The sequence below is a fragment of the Urocitellus parryii genome, chromosome 1 (assembly GCF_045843805.1).
Source record: "Urocitellus parryii isolate mUroPar1 chromosome 1, mUroPar1.hap1, whole genome shotgun sequence".
Taxonomy (NCBI): Eukaryota; Metazoa; Chordata; class Mammalia; order Rodentia; family Sciuridae; genus Urocitellus; species Urocitellus parryii.
Window position 1 is genome coordinate 165,336,861 of NC_135531.1, and position 22,440 is coordinate 165,359,300.

At 34.6% G+C, this 22,440-nt stretch overlaps 1 protein-coding gene across 16 annotated transcripts in view; it reads right to left on the reverse strand.

Moving 5' to 3' along the window:
- The window catches only part of LOC144256697 (tyrosine-protein phosphatase non-receptor type 4-like), an 851,727-nt gene that overhangs the window by 29,025 nt on the left and 800,262 nt on the right, over positions 1-22,440 (reverse strand). For 8 of the 16 annotated variants that reach the window (XR_013344207.1, XM_077802130.1, XM_077802126.1 and 5 more), the window contains exons 6-10: positions 21,697-21,741; positions 21,388-21,440; positions 20,881-21,001; positions 15,619-15,706; positions 8,275-8,363 (exon numbers count right to left, since the gene is read on the reverse strand). The exons of the other annotated variants lie outside the window; for them this stretch is intronic. Coding sequence is in view for 7 of the 8 variants with exons in the window: in XM_077802130.1 (XP_077658256.1) it covers positions 8,275-8,363; positions 15,619-15,706; positions 20,881-21,001; positions 21,388-21,440; positions 21,697-21,741 (396 nt within the window). In the remaining variant the exon portion in view is untranslated. The remainder of the gene's footprint in view (positions 1-8,274; positions 8,364-15,618; positions 15,707-20,880; positions 21,002-21,387; positions 21,441-21,696; positions 21,742-22,440) is intronic. 16 annotated transcript variants of the gene reach the window in all.

Sequence of the window (22,440 nt, forward strand, 5' to 3'; positions counted from 1 at the left end):
TATCCAGCAAAATTGAGCTTCAGATTTGACAACGAAATTAAAATCTTTCATGATAAACAAAAGCTAAAAGAATTCGCAGCAAGAAAACCAGCACTGCAAAGAATTTTCAGCAAAATGCTACAAGAATAGGAATTGAAAAATAGTGCACAAAACCAATAGCAGGAAGTAGCTCAGTAAAGGGGGAGGAAAATATCCAAAAAGTAAAATTAGCCAAACTAAAATAAATAAATAAAGAAGCATGACTGGAAGTACAAATCATATCTCAATTGTAACCTTAAATGTTAATGGCCTAAACTCACCAATCAAGAGACATAGGCTAGTAACCTGGATCAAAAAAATAAATCCAACAATATGCTGCCTTCAGGAGACTCATATGATAGGAAAAGACATACACAGGCTGAAGGTAAAAGGTTGGGAAAAATCATACCACTCACATGGCCCTCGGAAGCAAGCAGGAGTGGCCATACTCATATCGAATAAAATCAACTTCAAACCTAAGTTAATCAAGAAGGATAAAGAAGGGCACTATATACTATTAAAAGGAACCATCCACCAACAAGACATAACAATTATCAATGTGTATGCACCAAATAATGGAGCTGCAACGTTCATAAAACAAACCCTCCTCAAGTTCAAGAGTCAAATAGACCACAACACAATAATTATGGGTGACTTCAACACACCGCTCTCGCCATTAGACAGATCCTTTAGACAAAAACTGAATAAAGAAACTATAGACCGGGCTGGGGATGTGGCTCAAGCGGTAGCGCGCTCGCCTGCCACGCGTGCAACCCGGGTTCGATCCTCAGCACCACATACAAATAAAGATGTTGTGTCCGCCGAAAACTAAAATAAACAAATAAATAAATAAAATAAAAAATAGAAACTATAGACCTCAACAGCACAATCAACAACCTAGACTTAACCGACATATATAGAATATATCAACCATCATCAAGTGGATACACGTTCTTCTCAGCAGCACATGGATCCTACTCAAAGATAGACCATATATTATGCCATAAGGCAACTCTTAGTAAATATAAAGGTGTGGAGATTATACCATGCACCATATCTGACCATAATGGAATGAAATTGGAAATCAATGATAAAAGAAGGAAGGAAAAACCCTACACCACATGGAAAATGAACAATATATTATTGAATGATCAATGGGTTACAGAAGACATAAAGGAGGAGATGAAAAAATTCTTAGAGTCAAATGATAATACAGACACAACATACCGGAATCTATGGGACACAATGAAAGCAGTTTTAAGAGGGAAATTCATTTCTTGGAGTTCTTTTCTCAAAAAAAGAAAAAAACCAACAAATAAATGAACTCACACTACGCCTCAAAAATCTAGAAAAGGAAGAGCAAAACAACAGCAAATGTAGTAGAAGACAAGAAATAATTAAAATTAGAGCAGAAATCAACGAAATTGAAACAAAAACAACCATTGAAAAAATAGATAAAACTAAAAGTTGGTTCTTTGAAAAAATAAATAAGATAGGCAAGCCCTTAGCCATACTAACGAAAAGAAGGAGAGAGAGAACTCAAATTACTAACATACGGGATGAAAAAGGCAATATCACAACAGACACTACAGAAATACAGAAGATAATTAGAAAGTATTTTGAAACCCTATATTCCAATAAAATAGAAGATAGTGAAGATATTGATAAATTTCTTAAGGCATATGATTTGCCCAGATTGAGACAGGAAGACACACAAAATTTAAACAGACCAATAACAAAGGAAGAAATTGAAGAAGCCATCAAAAGACTACCAACCAAGAAAAGCCCTGGACCGGATGGGTATACAGCGGAGTTCTACAAAACCTTCAAAGAAAAATTAATACCAATTCTTTTCAAGCTATTTCAAGAAATAGAAAAAGAAGGAGCTCTTCCAAATTCATTCTATGAGGCCAACATCACTCTGATCCCAAAACCAGACAAAGATACTTCAAGGAAAGAAAACTACAGACCAATATCTCTAATGAACTTGGATGCAAAAATTCTCAATAAAATTCTGGCGAATCGAATACAAAAACATCAGAAAACTTGTGCACCATGTCCAAGTAGGATTCACCCCTGGGATGCAAGGATGGTTCAATATACGGAAATCAATAAATGCTATTCACCACATCAATAGACTTAAAGACAAGAACCATATGATCATCTCGATAGATGCAGAAAAAGCATTTGACAAAGTACAGCATCCCTTTATGTTCAAAACACTAGAAAAACTAGGGATAACAGGAACTTACCTCAACATTGTAAAAGCTATATATGCTAAACCTCAGGCTAGCATCATCCTAAATGGAGAAAAACTGAAGGCATTCCCTCTAAAATCTGGAACAAGACAGGGGTGCCCTCTATCACCACTTCTATTCAATTTAGTTCTCGAAGTACTAGCCAGAGCAATTAGACAGACAAAAGAAATTAAAGGCATAAAAATAAGAAAAGAAGAAGTTAAATTATCACTATTTGCGGATGACATGATAATATACTTAACAGACCCAAAAGGGTCTACAAAGAAGCTGCTAGAGTTAATAAATGAATTCAGCAAAGTGGCAGGATATAAAATCAACATGCATAAATCAAAGGCATTCCTGTATATCAGCAACAAAACCTCTGAAATGGAAATAAGGAAAACCACTCCATTCACAATATCCCCAAAGAAAATAAGATACTTAGGAATCAACCTAACAAAAGAGGTGAAAGATTTATACAATGAAAACTACAGAACCCTAAAGAGAGAGATAGAAGAAGATCTCAGAAGATGGAAAAATGTACCCTGTTCATGGATAGGCAGAACTAACATCATCAAAATGGCGATATTACCAAAAGTTCTGTACAGGTGTAATGCGATGCCAATCAAAATCCCAATAGCATTTCTTGAAGAAATAGATAAAGCAATCATGAAATTCATATGGAAAAACAAAAGACCCAGAATAGCAAAAGCAATTCTAAGCAGGAAGTGTGAATCTGGAGGTATAGCGATACCAGAGTTCAAACTGCATTACAAAGCAATAGTAACAAAAACAGCATGGTACTGGTACCAAAACAGGCGGGTGGACCAATGGTACAGAACAGAGGATACAGAGACTAATCCACAAAGTTACAACTATCTTATATTTGATAAAGGGGCTAAAAACATGGAATGGAGGAAGGATAGCATCTTCAACAAATGGTGCTGGGAAAATTGGAAATCCATATGCAACAAAATGAAATTGAATCCCTTTCTCTCACCAGCCACAAAAGTTAACTCAAAATGGATCAAGGAGCTAGATATCAAACCAGAGACACTGCGTCTGATAGAAGAAAAAGTTGGCTACGATCTACATATTGTGGGGTCGGGCTCCAAATTCCTTAATAGGACTCCCATAGCCCAAGAGTTAACAACAAGAATAAACAAATGGGACTTACTTAAACTAAAAAGTTTTTTCTCAGCAAGAGAAACAATAAAAGAGGTAAATAGAGAGCCTACATCCTGGGAACAAATTTTTACCCCCCACACATCAGATAGAGCCCTAATATCCAGAATGTACAAAGAACTCAAAAAATTAAAAAATAAGATAACAAATAATCCAATCAACAAATGGGCCAAGGACCTGAACAGACATTTCTCAGAGGAGGACATACAATCAATCAACAAGTACATGAAAAAATGCTCACCATCATTAGCAATCAGAGAAATGCAAATCAAAACCACCCTAAGATACCATCTCACTCCAGTAAGATTGGCAGCCATTATGAAGTCAAATAACAATAAGTGTTGGCGAGGATGTGAGGAAAAGGGTACACTTGTACACTGCTGGTGGGACTACAAAATGGTGAGGCCAATTTGGAAAGCAGTATGGAGATTCCTGGGAAAGCTGGGAATGGATCCACCATTTGACCCAGCTATAGCCCTTCTCGGACTATTCCCTGAGGACCTTAAAAGAGCGCACTATAGGGATACGGCCACATCAATGATTATAGCGGCACAATTCATAATAGCTAGACTGTGGAACCAACCTAGATGCCCTTCAATAGATGAATGGATAAAACAAATGTGGCATCTATATACAATGGAGTATTATGCAGCAATAAGAAATGACAAAATCATAGAATTTGCAGGGAAATGGATGGCATTAGAGCAGATTATGCTAAGTGAAGCTAGCCAAGCCCTAAAAAACAAATGCCAAATGTCTCCTTTGATATAAAGAGAGCAACTAAGAACAAAACAGGAAGGAAGAGCATGAAGAAAAGACTAACTGTAAACAAAGACGAATGGGGGGAGAGAAAGGGAAAGAGAAGGGAAAGGATTTGCAAATGGTAGGAGACCTTCAATGATACACAAAAGTATAAGAGGTTATGATGGGCAAGGGGGAGGGGGGAAAAAAGGGAGAGAATTGAACAACAGCTGAGGAGGCAGAGAGGGATGGTGGGAGGGGAGGGGAGGGGGGATAGTAGGGGTTAGGAAAGGTAGCAGATTAAGACAGTCACTAATATGCCATTATGTAAAAATGTGAGTATGTAACAGATGTGATTCTGCTATCTGTATTTGGGGTAGAAATGGGAGTTCAAAACCCAATAGAGTCAAATGTATGAAAGATGATTTATCAAGAGCTCTGTAATGTTTGGAACAATCAATAAAAAAAAGGAAAAAAAAACAACAATAGTGATGGCGATGATGTGGGGGGAAAAGGTACACTCATATATAGCTGGTGGGACTGCAAATTGGTACAGCCAATATGGGAAGCAGTATAGAGAATCCATGGAAAATTGGGAATAGAACCACCATTTGACGTGCTATCCCTCTCCTTGGCCAATAGACAAATACTTAAAACAGCATACTGCTGGGATACAGCCACATCAATGTTTATAGTAGCACAATTCACAATAGCTTAACTGTAGAATGAACCTAGATGCCCTTGAATAGGTGATTGGATAAAAATGTGGCATAAATACACAATGGTATATTACTTAGCAATAAAAGAGAATAAACTGCATTTGCAGTTAAATGGATGGTGTTGGAGAAAACAATGCTAAGTAAAGTTAGCCAATCCCAAAGAAACAAATGCTGAATGTTTTCTCTGATATAAGGAGGCTGATTCATACTGGGGTAGGGAGGGGTAGCCTGAGAGAAATAGAAGAACTACTGATAGGCAGAGGGGTGAGAGAGGAAGGGAAGGGACAGGGTGTTAGAAATGATGGTGGAATGTGATGAACATCACTATATCCAAAGTACATGTATTAAGACATGAATTGGTGTGAATATACTTTGTATACAAACATAGATACAAAAAATTGTGCTCTGCATGTGTAATATGAATTGTGATGCATTCCACAGCCATTTAATAAAACCATTAAAAAAGAAAAAAACAAAATTTCTTAGAAATAAAAAAGAGGAAATATATTAACTCATTAAACTATATTTCTGTTCAAAGAAAAAGAAAAGGATTTTCAAAATCTGGAAAATATTTATGTGTTTCCAGTTTAAAAGTTGAATGAGAGAGAGAATAAAACTTCCCCACCCTTCCTCACTTATACACGATTAGGAATAAATTGAGGAATGAAGATCTGTTTCCACAGAACTAAGTTCAGTTACCCTAAATGATTAGGCATGTATATAATTAAATGACTTGAAACTTGTTGCTACACCCTAAGGCAAATTATAGGGCAGAAAAAGCAAATGTAAAAGTAGAAGGAAATATGAGTGGTAATTGAGCATTTTCCAAAACTACAGGTATCTAAAATTAACAGTGGAGAGATTACAGATCTTTCCAAACTTTAGTTTGATGGAACATTTTTGGGAAGAATCCAAAGCTACATTCAAATTGCCATAGAGGAATAGAAGCTGACAAATTTCATACTGGAACTCTGGAATTTTAAGGAATCATCCCTTGAAGATCATGTTCAATCTCTTGTTCTGACTCAGCAGGTCTTTGCCTCTACATGTCCATTACATTCTAAGGTGACTCCAATGATCCTGGTCTGTAGACAACATGATTTGGAGCAGTGCATTGGATATACTTTGGGGAAATATACAAGAACCACAGCTGCTTCCTACACTTCAAGACACAACCAGATTAAGTGCAAGCATCAATCTCACTTTCATTCTGAGCATGTCTCTTGAGATGTGGTTAGAACACAAAGGACTAAGATGAAGAAATGATATTTCTAAGATAACTCTGTCACATTGGCAGGCAACAAGAGTGGCAAAGATCCATATGAAGGATGGAAATGGAAAAAGACAAGCTCCCACTTTTATGAGTTTCTTTGGAAAAGTTGAAGGGAAGGGAAAGTGAGGGAGAAAACATACAATTTAAAAGGGGAAAAAATGAGTAAATAGGAGAATTCTAGTCAGCTCTCTTAGCTTTCCTTTCTTCAAGTTGAAGTCTGGTGCAGAGATTGTAAGAACCAGTGGCAACTGGCAGAATTAGGATAACCTACAGCCACCCATTTCCTGCCTCTATATCCAAGAGGCATCACAGTGCTTGAGGCATCCATTTGTGTCCTTCAGATGAGGATCCACACATTTTTGAAGCATTCATTGCTATAAAGAAGCTGATAATCCCAATCATACTATTCCTATTACCATCCTTAATGTATCTATTTCATTATTTTATTGGAATTTTGTGAGAAACAAAGTTCCTGGACATGCCAGAAGTACATCATATTATTGAGATAAATTCTGAAGTCTAGAAAGCAAATGTTGTGATCATCTGGGAATTTTGTGCATTTACTTCAAACTCTGTCTACATAAGCCTCACCAGACTTGTTTTTTAACCAGAAAACTTTATGAAGTTTGCTCCTCAAACACCAACATTGTTACTCTTCATGTATTTACCAACTTTTTTGAAACACATTAGATTATTGGTATGTGATAATTCTGCAAGAATTTACCCAATGCCATAAATACCAATTTGATAATGGTTAGGAGATGAATATAATCCATATTCACAAATGATACCTGTGAGAAGTATTTGCTTTTGTGAAAATAAGTTAAAAAATTTGATGATTATCAAAGATACTTGGAAGGGCTGTGTGTATAGTTCAGTGGTATAAGCACTTGCCTAACATGTGCAAGGCCCTGAGTTTGATTCCCAACAATGAAGAAAAAAATATGTATATATTGGATCTTAAATCATGGCTTCTTGTTACCAAATTGTAAATATTTCCCTAATATTGTATTATGTACTGCTGTGATTAGTAAGCTCAGAAAAAATCCTCATGTTTCATAGTGAGGCAGACTTAGTAGCTTTAGCACCTTTAAATCCCATCTATTTAGTGTAATTTTTGAAACTAAAATTTAAAAATCCACAGTTTATTTTCCACGTGATACTTTAAATACTCACATCCTCATTGCTACTTTTATTTTTAACCTAACTGGTCTGTTAAGGAATTGGAAATATAAGTTCTATGTCGCAACTTTAACTCTCACTATATGTAGCTATAAAATAAAAATCAACTCCTTAGCATGTAAGACGTATAAGTCTGAGTCCTTTTTCTTCCTTAAGGAATATATTCCTAAATTCTTATTTTCTTCTCAATCAAAACAAATGAAGAAAGGAAAAAGCAACTCAAGTATCCTTCCATTAATGAACTCGTCATCAGGCCTCAGCAAATGCTTGGTACTCCTATCTTGAATGCTCTATACACATTAAATAAACTCTATTATATTTGCTGCCTCTTTCACATTTCCCTTTCAACTGAGAAAATTCCTATTCGCCCTATAAAAACCATTTCAAATATCATGGGGCTTATAAGATATTCCAGAGAGATTATATCCATTTTTGTTTCAACAATAAACTAGGATTCCAATGGATGCATTTAAAGGAAATACTGTACTTACAGCTCTTAACATGGTAGAAGACACAAAGTAAATGCTCTAATAAAGCTGCAGTATGAAGTTAGAGATTCTTTAAGAAAAATTTCATTAGTAATATTTTTATGTAGCCATTTTAAAATAAACAAATTTTAGTTTTTTTCTTGAAGGTTCCAAGTAAACAGGATAAAGTATAAGTTGCACCACCTAAGAAAACTGACATTAAAAAGCTAACATACTTGGGCTGAGGATATGGCTCAAGTGGTAGCACTCTTGCCCGGCATGAGTAAGGCACTGGGATCGATCCTCAGCACTACATAAAAATAAAATAAAGATATTGTGCCCACCTAAACTAAAAAATAAATTTAAAAAAAAGTTAACATACCTTTACTTAACACAAATTATTGTATTTGGTAATATAGTGGTAAAAACAAAAGCATTAATGAGGTTCTTACCATGGAAAGGTATTCATTCGTACCCGGTTCTTATAAATCAGAATTCCTCCTGACATCACACCAATCATAATTTCATTGTTACTTTGATCCTTCAAAAGAAATACATGACCAATCTAAAACAATAGCTTTAGTTGTTAGAAATATATTTTTTAAACAGGATTAGTTTCAATACAATTCGACATTTTCAAAGATATTATAGAATCATGTTATAATGACAAATCCAAATAGCAATTATTACACATTTATACATCATATTTCCCTAAGAAAGGCAGGTGAAAAAAAAAGATGATGCAAATGTGAAGTAGAATTATGGAAAATTGTGATCTCAATACTTTAGGGGGACACAGATGGAAGTCATATGTATACCTCTATACTGACAGAAGAGGTCCTTTGCTTGTTCCAAATTATGTTTTTACATTATTTGATGATTCTAAACAAACTGTCAAAAAGTCTTCAAATATATATAGGTTAAAAATGAGGCTTTAGCAGGGTGCATTTCTATAATCCTTTGCAAACTCAAAGCCAGCCTCAGCAATTTAGCTAGACCCTGTCTTTTTTTTTTCTTTTAAGTTGTCAAGGGATCTCCATTTTATTTATTAATATGTGGTGCTGAGAATCAAATCCAGCACCCTCAGGATTGAGCCACAATCCCAGCCTGACCCTGTCTTAAAATAAAAAATACAAATGGTTGACGATGTGGCTCAGTGGTTAAAGGGCCTGGGTTCAATCCCTGCTACAAAAAAAAAAGAAGCTTTAGAAAAAAGATATACGTTGGTTTTTAAACACAGAAATAGGTATTAGAAGGTAATGCAAATTAACTTGTTTTGTGTATCATTTCCCTCATCTGTAAAGTGGCAATAAAATATTCCCACCTCAGAGGGCTGTTTGAAGGATTAAAGGATATTAATACATGTAATGCCCTAAGAAGGGTGTCTGGCATTTAGTAAATGGCACATGGGTGTTTCCTGTTGTTATTACCCATGTTGTGGACTGTAGAATTCCTCAAAATTACTGTCCTCACAATCTTTCTTGAAAATTCTCTAATCATCCTGTGGCTATAGTACAAACTTGCTCTTACAAGGTCATCAGTGATTTCCACATTTTTAATTCAGTTCTCTGTCCTCATCCTACTTGACCTAAAAGCATCATTTGATGCAATAGACCACCCCTGATTCACTTGACTCCAAAGACACACAATTGTATCTTTAACATAAAAAAAAATTTCTTTCTATCCAAATGGCTGTTCTTTCTTGATCTCCTATTCTTCCTCATCTCCAACCTCTAAACTTTGAAGTGTTCCAGCTTTGAGGACCTCTGCAGTATTTGCTCCCACAGGGCTCTTTTTTTCTTTTTTTAATATTTGTTTTAGATGTTGGTGGACCTTTATTTTATTCATTTATTTATATACAGTGCTGAGAATTGAACCCAGTGCCTCACACATGTCAGGCAGTGCTTCACCACTGATCTACAACTCCAGCCCCACCTCTCCCAGGTCTCTTATCTTGTAGTCTTAAATATTATCTATAAGCTAACAACTCCCAAATTTGTATCTCAAGCTCAAACTTTTCCTCTGAACTCCAGATCTATATAAACTGTCTATTCTTCTTCATTTAGACTTGTAAAAGTCTTCTCAAATTTAACATCTCCCAAGACTAATTCTGAAACCTGCTCTGCCTGGTCTTTCACTTACTGATTACTTTTTTACTATCCCACTGCTACAACCACCATTTTTTCTCACCTGGATCACCATAACAGTCTCCTCGTTTTGTTTTGTTTTTTTTTTTTGTACTGAAGATTCAACCCATGGACACTTTACCACTGAGTAATATCCCTAGCAGCCATTTTTGTTTTTTATATTGAGACAGGGTCTCACTAAATTGGTTAGAGCCTCACTAAATTGCTGAGGCTCGCCTTGGACTTGTGATCCTCTTATCTCAGCCTCCTGAGCTCCTGGGATTATAGGTACGTGCCACTGTGCCTGGTAAATCTAACAGTCTGTTTACTGGTCCCTTCCTTTAGTGTCTTACAATATATTCTCAGAATAGCCATGAGTTTCTTTTAAAATGTAAAATCATAGCCTATCTTTAAAAATCTCCCAAAACCCTATAAGGAACTTTCTTAAAATTAAAGGCCAAAGTCTTTAAGATGTTTTTAAAGTCCTGGTCTGCTTTGACCTCATTTCCTAATATTCTCCTGCCTTCCTCACACAACCCCCAGACAAACTCGTTTTTTTGCTGTCACCTGAACTGCTGCTACCCATCACCTTCGATTGCTGTTTCCTTTGCTAATAATTATCTCCCCCTAAACCCTAGACATATGTATAGTTTCCTCAGGTCTGTTTATCTTCTCAGTGAGGCTTAAATGGATACTTTATATTTGGTTGACTAAATTCCTTCCTTAGTTTAATTTTTCTTTGTAGCACCTATTGGTTATCTGAATATTATCTATTTAATTACCTTTTTAAAAAACTGAAATATATACATTATAAAATGCACAAATCTTAAATGTCCAACTTGAAATTTCACACTTATATACATTAATATTTAACCACCACTAATATATATCACATTTTTAAAAACTCAGTAGGTTCCCTCATGAGTGTCCTAGTTAATAATACTACTCCAGAGATGACTGTTATTCTGACTTCTATCAATATTAACAAATGTTTTGCCTATCACTGAACTTTACTTCCATGGAATCAGACTATTCACTCTGATATAATTAGTTGTTGATAGTATTGTTTTGCCAACCAGAATGAAGCTTTTAAGGGTTGGAATTTATCTGCTTTTCTCACTGCTGTATCCATAATGGCTATACATGGGACTTGGAGCACAGTAGGTACTCAAAACATATTCACCAAAGAATAAAAAAATTAAAAATATCATTATAAGGGCTGGGGTTGTGGCTCAATGGTAGAGGGCTTGCCGAGCACGTGTGAAGCACTGGGTTTGATTCTCAGCACTGAATATAAATAAATAAAAATAAAGGTCCATCAACGGCTAAAAAATCATAAATCTTTTCTTGAAGCTTTGAAGAGCAAAGATTTCTTTTTAGTAGAATTATCTTTATCACTATTACAAATACTTATGGAAATAAGATTCATAATTAAGCCTAAAACTTGGTTAGAATTTTTTAGGGTTGATTGAAAGCCTCCTGTGCCTAACTAAAAACATAATTATGCTTACCTGTAGATAACTTGGAAACAGTAATTTTTTAATATAATTCCTCTTTTTTTTTCTTAATATGTGAGCATTCTACAAGAGAGATTGAGGCCAGATACAATGGCACACACCTGTAATCTCAGTGACATGGGAGACTGAAGCAAGAGGATTGCAAGGACAATCTCAGCAATTTAGTGAGACCCAGCAAAATAAAAAATTAAAAAAGGGCTGGGGATGTAGCTCAGTGGTAAAGAGCTCCCGGGTTTAATCCCAAATACAAAAAAAGAGAGAAAGAGAATGAGTTTGATGATTCATGATTTAGATATTATCACAGCTCTCTTTCATTCTTTTATTCTATTTTCTTAGTGTAATAGTTATTGACCAATTTTCAAGAAAAGTTGATAGGTGTTGAATGACTGATCCACTATTCATCTAAAAAGTAAGATATTTCAATCAGGCCAGCAGTTTCTACTGAGATAATGCCTTTTCCCTTTGAAGAGATTAAAAATTCTTTATAAAAAATTAAACTTAGTTCCTATGATATTCCTTGCTATTAATTTTATTTTTTCAAAAATGTCATGTTCTGCGTGGGCTCTCTCTTATTCAGAGAGGAGGTCCATGGAACAGGGTACAGGAGAGTGTGGCTTCTGAGTTGCTAATCAAGACCTCCGGAGACCAAGCAGGAAGCAGGTCTAATTTTATTGAGCAGTTACCATGTATATATACTCAGGCAGTAGCTAAGCAGATTACAGGCAGCCACCAATGCAAAGTCTGCTAACTGCCCTTGAAGTGACCAATTGAAGAGTGGGCTATGGAGAAGTGCTGGGACTGCAACACGGGGTCTCACACCCAGGGCTGTGCCTACAGGGTAAGCTGTTTGGCACTCACATGCCTAGCACAGAGGAGTGGCCTGCCACTCAGACACCCTTAACATATGCCATGTATGCAGTACTCCATACACTTGTCCCCACAATGTTCTGTCTTGATTTGAGGTTTTTATTTATGGCTCTACAGTGAAAACCATTATCTTGGAAAAATCTTATTCATTCTTTTGACTTAAGTGAATATACTACTTTTAAGAAGCATTCCCTACCCTCTCTTCCTGGGGCGGGAGGGATGTTCTTGCTGTATGATCCCACAGCACTTGGTACTCTCTCCTTCATATTCTCATGTATTTGCTAATATGTGTCTGTTTCTTTCTCCCACTATTGTGTGAGTTCCATGAGGGCAGGAATAACTGATACAATCCTAGTGCTAAGATTGTACCAGGCACAGAGCAGATCCACTGCTATAAATGCACTAAGATTTATATGAATCTTGGGAATTCGATATGAATAACTTGGTTCCACTTGAAGGCCGAAAAAAAAAAATTTACCTTGCTTGCCAAAATAAAATATTTTGCTTCTAATATTCAATTAAAGCTTAGGTTTCCTCTTTTATGCTCCTCCCTCATCTACCTTATGTTCTTTTTTGGGAGTGAGGGGGGAAGTTACCAGGGATTGAACTCAGGCACTTGACCACTGAGTCACATCCCCAGCCCTATTCTGTATTTTATTTAGAGGCGGGGTCTCAATGGGTTGCGTAGTGCCTCGCTTTTGCTGAGGTTGGCTTTAAACTCAGGATCTTCCTGCCTCAGCCTCTTGAGCTTCTGGGATTACAAGCGTGCACCACCATATAGGCTATTCTTTTGTTTCTGATGTCACAAAAATTCTCTTCATGTTCATTGAACATCTGCACATTCACTTCTTAAGGTCTCAGTATTCACCAAAAACAAAAAAATAAAACAAAACAAAAAAACCCTTTCCTGTCTGTCTTTTTTTTTTTTTCTTTTTTGTAGGGAGGGGATGTGGGGGGTTGTGCAAAATACACGTCTAAATAACTTTTGACAATTTCAAATTTAAACTTCTTTAATATTGTCCTCCATATTGAGGGCTTTCAGAGAAGCAGTTTTATAATCTAATAATTTAAACAAAGAAAAACTACCTTAGTCAAATAAAGAAATAATAACATGGTAAATTATATATGAAATTTATTTAGTCTTATAATACAAGTGAAAAGATGAAAGTTTACCACTCGTCTTATTTCATTGTCAGTAATCTCAGCAGTCATAAAACTATATTTAGAAAACTGCTAAGGAGCTGGGAATGATGGTATATGTCTGTAATCCAGCTACTGGGAGGCTGAGGCAGGAGGGATTGCCAGTTGGAAGCCAGTCTGGGCATCTTAGGGAGACCCTGTCTCAAAAAATTAAAAAATAGATAGATAGATAGACAGATATAGATAGATAGATAGATAGATAGATAGATAGATAGATAGATGATAGATAGAATGAATGAAACAAAAAGGGCTGGAGTGTTAGTGCAACTGCTTAACACATGGAAATCCCCAGGTTTAACCCCAACTATAACCCTCACCAAAAAAAAACACCCCCAAACAAAAAACAAACAAAAACAACACAAAAGAGCAAAATGTTTTTGGTGGTGTTTTTTTTTTTTTTTTTTTTGGGGGGGGGGGTGTGCTAGGGATTGAACCCAGGGGTGCTATAACACTTGAGCTACATCCCCAGTACACACTCATTTTTTAAGACAGGATATCACTGAGTTGCCCAGGCTAGCCTCAAATTTATGGTTCTCCTGCTCGGCCTCCAAAGTAGCTGGGATTACAGGTGTACAACACCACATTAGTTGGTCTTCTTCTTTTTTATTATTATTATACTGAGTATTGAACCCAGGGGTGCTTAACCACTGAGCCACATCCCCAGCCCTTTTTATTTTCTATTTTGAGGCACAGTCTTGCTAAATTTCTTAGGACCTCTCTTAATTGCTGAGGCTGGCTTTGAACTTGTGATCTTCCTGTCTTAGCCTCTTGAGTTGCTGAGATTACAGACAAGCCAGCTGGATGTCTTATTTTTAAGCATAGCTCATATTTGAAGTTCTATCAGCTGTAAATTTATTGTAATATAAAACAAAATCTAGTTGCACAAATATTGACTATTACATTTTAGAAAACCGTGTTCAACAGTTGTAAACCCCAAATAAGGAAAGAGAGAGAGAAGAGCATTTTAAAGAGCAAAAAGCTCCAGAAAGACTTAACATTTTAAATAGAAATCTAAAAAACAGATTTCTAAGTCATAACACTCAGAATTACAAGATACATTCCTCAGAAGAAAGCAAGTCTTCTGACCACCAAGGAAGAAACTGACATGAGCTTTATGAAATGTTAAGAAATAAATCTCCTCTCCTAGAACACGGTCAGATGGCTTAATCATTATGAGGAGCAAAACTTTGAGTACTTGAAACAACTATGCAACTGTGTATGTGTGGGTACTAACAGAATATGCTCAAAATAATTATCTAAGGAAAATAACTCCTTAACTCCTTTTCAGATTGATATCCTTTTTAGGCTCAACAGTCTGTCCTGAGAGAATATAAACCCTATTTCTAAATCAACCAATGATTATTTATAATTCCACAGAACATCTATACTCCAGGTACTTCTAAAGGAATATATAACCTCTTGACAAAAACAACAACAACAACAACAACAACAACAAAAACACAAGAAGGAATAGAGCCACAAATGAAGAATAGCTACACAGAAATAGTTATGACAAGAAGTTAACAGTCTCTCATAGGATGAACAGTTTGATGTAAGGAAAAAAGAGGTTATATAGTGTTGTACAGGAAAAGCCAGTGATTTATAAATTCTAAATTAATAAATGGATTGGGGCAGATAAAAACAAAACATGTTACTATGCTCCATTTTGTGCTTTATAAATAAAAATTTACGATACCAGAAATGATGAAAATCAAGCTCAGCAATACAAGTCTCAGTGTTGTGAGAACATTTTTATGATGATTATCAAAGAGTAAAAAAATTACTTTTCTTATAACTTAACCTTTACTTTACAGACTAAATATTCTAAATCTATCTCCTATAGTCTACAAAAAAACTATCTTTATAAAACACGTTCTGGAAGAAAAAACATGCAAAGTGCACTTTAACAGTCTTAATGTTATTGCAAAAAATATTTCTATTCAGAAGAAATTTTCAGTTCAACTATGTCAACAGCAATTGTAAGTTATTTCATCTGTTACCTAAGCCTTTCAAGGCATTACAGTATTTTTGATACTGAGTAATGAAGCCTAATTCAACAACATTGAAATTTATTTTCTTCACTTACCCTTGCATAGTGGAATTCAACTCCATAGAGTTCTAAGGTACGTGCTGTGTTCAGGTAATTAAATTCTGCTTCTGCAGGAGATAAGCCCCTGTAAAGACATCATCAGGTTATCCATTGCAAATATACCCAAATTAGTAAAAGGTTATTTATCTGGAAAAATGTACAGTCTAATTAAATCTTGTAAAACCACCATCTATGACTCTTCCTCTTAGCTCTGAATAGTAACATTTAATACATTTGGAGAGCACACTTTCAGTAACTCAAACTATTGTCTTCCAGAATGTTTTTGTTTTCTCCAGAAATACATTAATACAGTAAGTTTTAAAAATTTATGAAAACTCTTAAGAAACATGAGTGAATCCATTTTTTTTCTTTTTGTACTGGAGGTTGAACCCAGGGGTGCTTTACGAGCTATCATGTACCAGCCCTTTTTATTTTTTATTTTGAGATAGGATCTTGCTACATTTAAGCTTAGGCCCTCGCTAAATTTCTGGAGCTTTGAACCTGTGATCCTCCTGTCTCAGCCTCCTGGTTGCTGAGCTTACAGGCACGTGCCACTACACCCAGAGTAGATCCATTTCTAAAGACTTGACATCTACAGCAGGTTTGAAAACCACTGCTCTAGATGTAACATCTTTTTTTAAAAATATAAATTTACTCCTATAGTTTTATGGCTCTAACAAAGCCATTTTTATATATAAATTAGAAGCATTATTTCTCGAAAATTGGTTCACATACCACAGCTGCATTTATATCATATGGGGTGCTTCTGAAATATGCAGATTCTCAGGGCAGTGCTTTTCTGAGTGTCATGCACAGACAGATATTGTTTCACACCAAATACAGAAGTGAGTGTCAAAGACTTTTATAGATATTTGGCAATCATTTTATGTTAGTTGAATCTAATAGTGAAAAGACAGGACCTTTTTTTTTTGGATAGTGCTGGGGATTGAACCCAGAGCCTCCTGTACACTGGGCAAGTGTTCTACACAGAGACACATCCACAGCTCCTAGGATTTAATTTTTTAATGTCTTTGATTTCTCCATTTTATTTTCTTGTAAGTCATTTTTATTACATATTTCAAAATATTATAAATAACATAATAATGACAGACTGGGGGAAGACTGGTCTTTCATTACAGATGGTTTTGGAAATAAGAGTTCTACAAAAGGGATAAAGTCAAACTGTTACATTTATCCCAAGTGATTCTTTTTTTAATTAACTTTTTTGTTTTAATTATACATGACAGTAGAATGCATTTATTCACTTTGATATACAGAGATGTGATATAATTTCTAATTTTTCTGAGTGTACATGTTGTAGATGTACATGTAGTATACATCATATTGGTCATGCAGTCACATAAAGTAATAATGTCTGTTTCATTCTACTATCTTTCCTATCCCTACCTCCCCTCCGCTTCCCTCCTTTTACTTCCCTCTACCTAATCTACGGTAACACTATTCTGAACTCTAGTCCCCCCCACTCCCACCTTATTGTAATTAGCATCTTTATATTAAAGAAAACATTCGGCCTTTGGTTTTGCGGGATTGGCTTATTTTGCTTAGCATGATATTCTCCAACTCCATTCATTTACTGGCAAATGCTTTAAAGAAGAGTGAAATTATGGCATTTGCCATATCCATTGAGTATATATACCACATTTTATTTATCCATTCATCTATTGAAGGACATCTAGCTTGGTTCCATAGTTTTAGCTATTATGAATGATGAATGAGCTACTATAAACATTGATGTGGCTGCATTACTGTAGTATACTGATTTTAAGTCCTTTGAGTATAAACCGAGGAGTGGGATAGCTGGGTCAAATGGTGGTTCCATTCCCAATTTTCTGAGGAATCTACATACTGCTTTCCACAGTGGTTGTACCAATTTGCAGTCCCACCAGCAATGTATGAGTTTACCTTTTTTACCAATCCTCACCAACATTTATTGTTGCCTGTATTCTTGATGACTGCCATTTTGACAGGAGTGACATGAAATCTGAGAGTAGTTTTGATCTGCATTTTTCTAATTGCTAGAGATGCTGAACACTTTTTCATATATTTGTTGATTGTATTTCTTCTTTGGTGAAGTGTCTGTTCAGTTCCTTACTTAGTGCATTTATTGTTTGGGTTATTTGTGTGTGTGTGTGTGTTAAGATTTTTTCCAAATAAATTTTATGATTGCTTTTTCTATTTCTATGAAGAATGTCATGGGGATTTTAACAGGAATTACATTAAATCTGCATAACACTTTTGGTAGTATGGCCATTTTGACAATATTAATTCTGCCTATCCAGGAGCATGGGAGATCTTTCCATCTTCTGAAGTTTTCTTTAATTTCTTTCTTTAGTGTACTGCTGTTTTCATTGTAAAGGTCTTTTACCTCTTTTGTTAGATTGATTGGTTTCCAGGTATTTTATCTTTTTTTTTTTTTGAGGCTATTATAAATGGGGCAGTTTTTCTAATTTCTCTTTCAGTGGATTCAATGCTGATGTATAGGAATGTGTTTGATTTATGGGTGTTGACTTTATATCCTGGCTACTTTGCTAAATTCATTTATTAGTTCTAAAAGTTTTCTGGTAAATTTTTTTTTAAATCTTCTAGATATAGAATCATGTCATCAGCAAATAGTGATAGTTTGAGTTCTTCTTTACCTATTTGTATCCCTTTAATTTCTTTCTTTTGTCTAATTGCTCTGGCTCGATTTCAAGGATGATGTTGAATAGAAATGGTGAAAGAGAACATCCTTGTCTTGTTCCAGTTTTTAGAGGGGATGCTTTCAATTTTTCATTGTGAATGATGCTGGCCTTGGGCTTCACATATATAGCTTTTACAATGTTGAGGTATGTCCAACTATGCCTAATTTTTCTAGTGTTTTGAACATGAAGGTGTGATATATTTTGTCAAATGCTTTTTTCTGCATCTATTGGGATGATCATGATTCTTTTTTAAAGCCTATTAATATGATGAATTATGTTTATTTATATACGTATGTTGAACCATCCCTGTATCCCTGTGATGAATCCCACTTGATTGTGGTGCACTATCATTTTAATATGTTTTCCAAGTGATTCTTGTGAATACAAATTTGAGAACCCTGCTCTAGATATGAAGTCATTTAAAATAGATAGGTGTGATGGCACATGATGGTAATCTCAGCTACTTGGGAGACTAAGGCAGGAGGACCTTCATTCAGTTCAAGGCTAACCTGGGGACTTACTGAAACCCTGTCTAAAAACAAAAAAGTGCTGAGGGTGTATTTCAGTGGTAGAGCACTCTTGGGTTCAATTCCAAGTACCTCAAAAACAAAACAAAACAAAACACCCAATTTCATACACAGTTCTAACAACCTTAGTTATCTGATGCTATGAAACTACAGTACAGCAAAAGTGATAAACTACTAAAGAAAAGGTATCAACCTTTTGTTCACTAATGATACTAGAAAAGGGAGCCAACAACCTGCCAATGTCTGATAATAACAAATGTGATTCTTCAAAAAGAAGGCAAAACTGGGCACTGCACCACAGTGCCTGCAGTCCCAGCAGCTCAAGAGGCTGAGGCAGAAGGATTAAAAGTTCAATGCCAGCCTAAGCAACTTAGTGAGGCCCTCTAGATAAAAAATAAAAAAGCCCAGGGATGTGGCTCAGTGGTCAAGTGGCCCTGGGTTCGATCCCCAGTACCAACAAAAAAGGGTAGATGGCAGGTTATATTTCCCTTTTCTGAAACATTTCATTAAGTTAAATACAGAGCCTATCTCCCCTCCACCCACCCCCATTAAACTGGATAATTCTATTTTTCCTTGTCTGCAGATCTGATGATCAATTCTTTCAACCAAATAGAAATATGTAATCACTGTGTCATTAAAAAAAACTTTTCCCTTATAGAAAATATTTTTCATTATTGGTAAGTTTAAAAAATCTACTCTTTGGTTCAGATATGCTATATGTTAAAACTTTCGATCTACAGCAATTTAGCGCAAGTCAGCCCCTTCACTACTTTACACTACTCTATTACAATTCTCAGTCATTAGACCCTTTAGATTCCAGGTGAGCAAACCATTTAGTGGAAAGGATTGGATAGTAAGTATTTTAGGCTTTCAGCTGGTCTCTACAACAACAACTTAACTATGAAAGCAGTCATAGTCAATATATAACAAATTGGAGTATCTGTCTCAAAAGGTATTTATTATGGTCATTGGATTTTGTGAAATTTCAATATGTACACATACATAAAAACTACAAGTTTGCATGTGTATGTACATATATTTTTCCATTTATACAAACACCCATTTTTTAGATCGTGGGCCATACAAAAATAGGCAACAGCCAATTTGCCAACATGTTTTAGATACATTTTCAGATACATAGGTTATTACCAAATGAAAGTAAGTTTTCTTAGTAAGAACTAATATTTCTTCTATACCTACCATGTGCTAGGCACCATTCTGAGAACTTCTCCACTGAGGACTAAAAGTAACTCCAGAGATAGATACTTTTATCATCCCCAATTTATATACAATAAAATGGAGAAACAGAGGTTTAGAGCAATTTGGCCAAGGTTATAAGACAGTAACCTTACCATAAATTCAAATCAGACAATCTGGTTCTCTAGCTCAGAGTCTTAGCCAAGTTGCAAGATTGCCTTAGTTCCTCCAGCATTCAGTATTCTGAATCATATGTTAAAGCAAAATTGAACTATGAACCAATCAACAATATTACTGCCTATTCAAAACAAAAAAAAGTCATAGAAAATCAAACTTATATAAAAAAAATCAAAGCTGAATATGGTTGTAATTAAAAAAATGCCACTATTTTTAAAGGAATATTTTCATAAAATTAGTGTTACAAAAGGTGCTTTTGGCTCATTGCCAAACAGAATCAATTCCTTTCATATAGCTAAAAACTAAGAAAGGCTTACCAAGTAGACTGAACTGCAAGTTATGAATATATATTATTAATATTCCAAAATTTATTTGTAAAGAATAATTTTGTATAATAACACATAAATTTCTGTTTACAAATAGCTTTATGGTTGTTAACGGAAATACAAAGAAGTCTCACATATTCTATGAAATAAGCAAAACACATTTTTAGTAGAGATCACATACATTTCTTTATAACAATCTTATCTTTACATAATAGTAATTGTTCTGTGTTAAGTAAATACAACAATAAAATTAGAAATAATTTACAATATTCCTCTAAAAAGGACACCAATAAGTTTACCAAATAAGCAGAAAATTAAACAAATCCTTACATATGTTGGTGATGTAATTTTGCAATTTCTTTTTCAAAATCTTGAGGTTGATTAGGAATGAAAGAATAATCTGAGAGGTAGCCTGGCAAGTTTTCTGACTGACTGTAGTCTCCAAGTTCAGCTAATAATGTAAAGAAAAAATTTCACATTAAAAAACAAAACTTCCAATTATTATAGTTAAAGCAGCAATACCAACAATTCCATTGTATTTCTGGAAGTAAAATATTTGGATTTTTCAATGTAACCAATTAAGAAGAATGTTAAATGAATTACTGCAGTTCACTTAAGCAATCTGCAATAATTCACAACATCCTTCTAGGTCTCAATTTCAGAGAAAAAAAATTTTTCAAACATCAAAGCATTGTTAACTATTTGAACATTCAATTTCCTCTACAATTTCTATTTACTGCACTGTAACATGTCTAAAGAACTCCTGTATTAAAATAAATATGCTTTCAGACCACAAATCATATGTTATTTGATCTTAAGAAGTGGGATGATACTTACACTGAATGGCAAATGAAGCTAAAAGGGCAGCAGTATTATAAGGACAGGGTAATCTGATAAAGCAAAACAGAAAATACACAACCCAAGATTAAACACAGTAACTTCAAAAATGCTATAATTTATGTTATATTATTCATAGCTGAAGTTTTCATGTGACTTAATTTTAACTATTAAGAAATAAACTTATATGATGAAAAACATTCATATTAAATGTGAGCAATTTTGATAATTTTTAATAATTGATTACTTCAAGAATGCAGAATTAAAAGTAATTTTAAAGTCTATTTTAAAAAATTTTAAATAGCTCACCTTCCAGTAAGAATGTCTTGTTTGATTTGCAAAAAATATTGGTACCTTAAAAAAAAAAAATAATAAGCGTTTACTGGAATTACACTTTTAGTTTTGAGAAACCGTGCACTTATGTTAACAAATGAAAATATTTAGTACTTTTATAATTTATATATTAGCACATATTTTTAAAAATAATTTTCATAAATCCATGAATATAAATCTTTAAAATTCTTTGATAAATTAAATTTTATACTTCGAATGTCTTGTTTCTATTACAAAACTTCTCAAGATTTCTAAAAGTTATATGACCAAAGGAGAAGATTAAAGGAAAATATTCTTAAGAATTGATGTATGCAGAAAGTAAACTGAGAAGCACAGAAAAGCTGAGCACGAGACATAAAGGAGAGCTGACACCAAATGCACTAGAAACCAGCTGAAGAAAATCTTTCTTTCTGCTGAGAAATCCAGCTGCAACGACAGAACTTTCTGTTGATAATTTTATCATTAGGCTTACTGCAGAAAAGCAACTGTCCACTTTCATTAGACTTAAAAAAATCTCTGATCAGAAAAACAACCTAAGTTCATTTTTCTAATGTTTCAACAGGAAATTTTAAGATTTTATTTCACTTAACTAAAAAAATAAGAATATATTCCATGAATCAAAACTCATTAAATAATAATTCTAGTGTGGCTTGTCATTAACTAACTCTATGACAATATTCAAATTACCGAAGAATAATTAAAGTTTTTAAAGAATCAGAT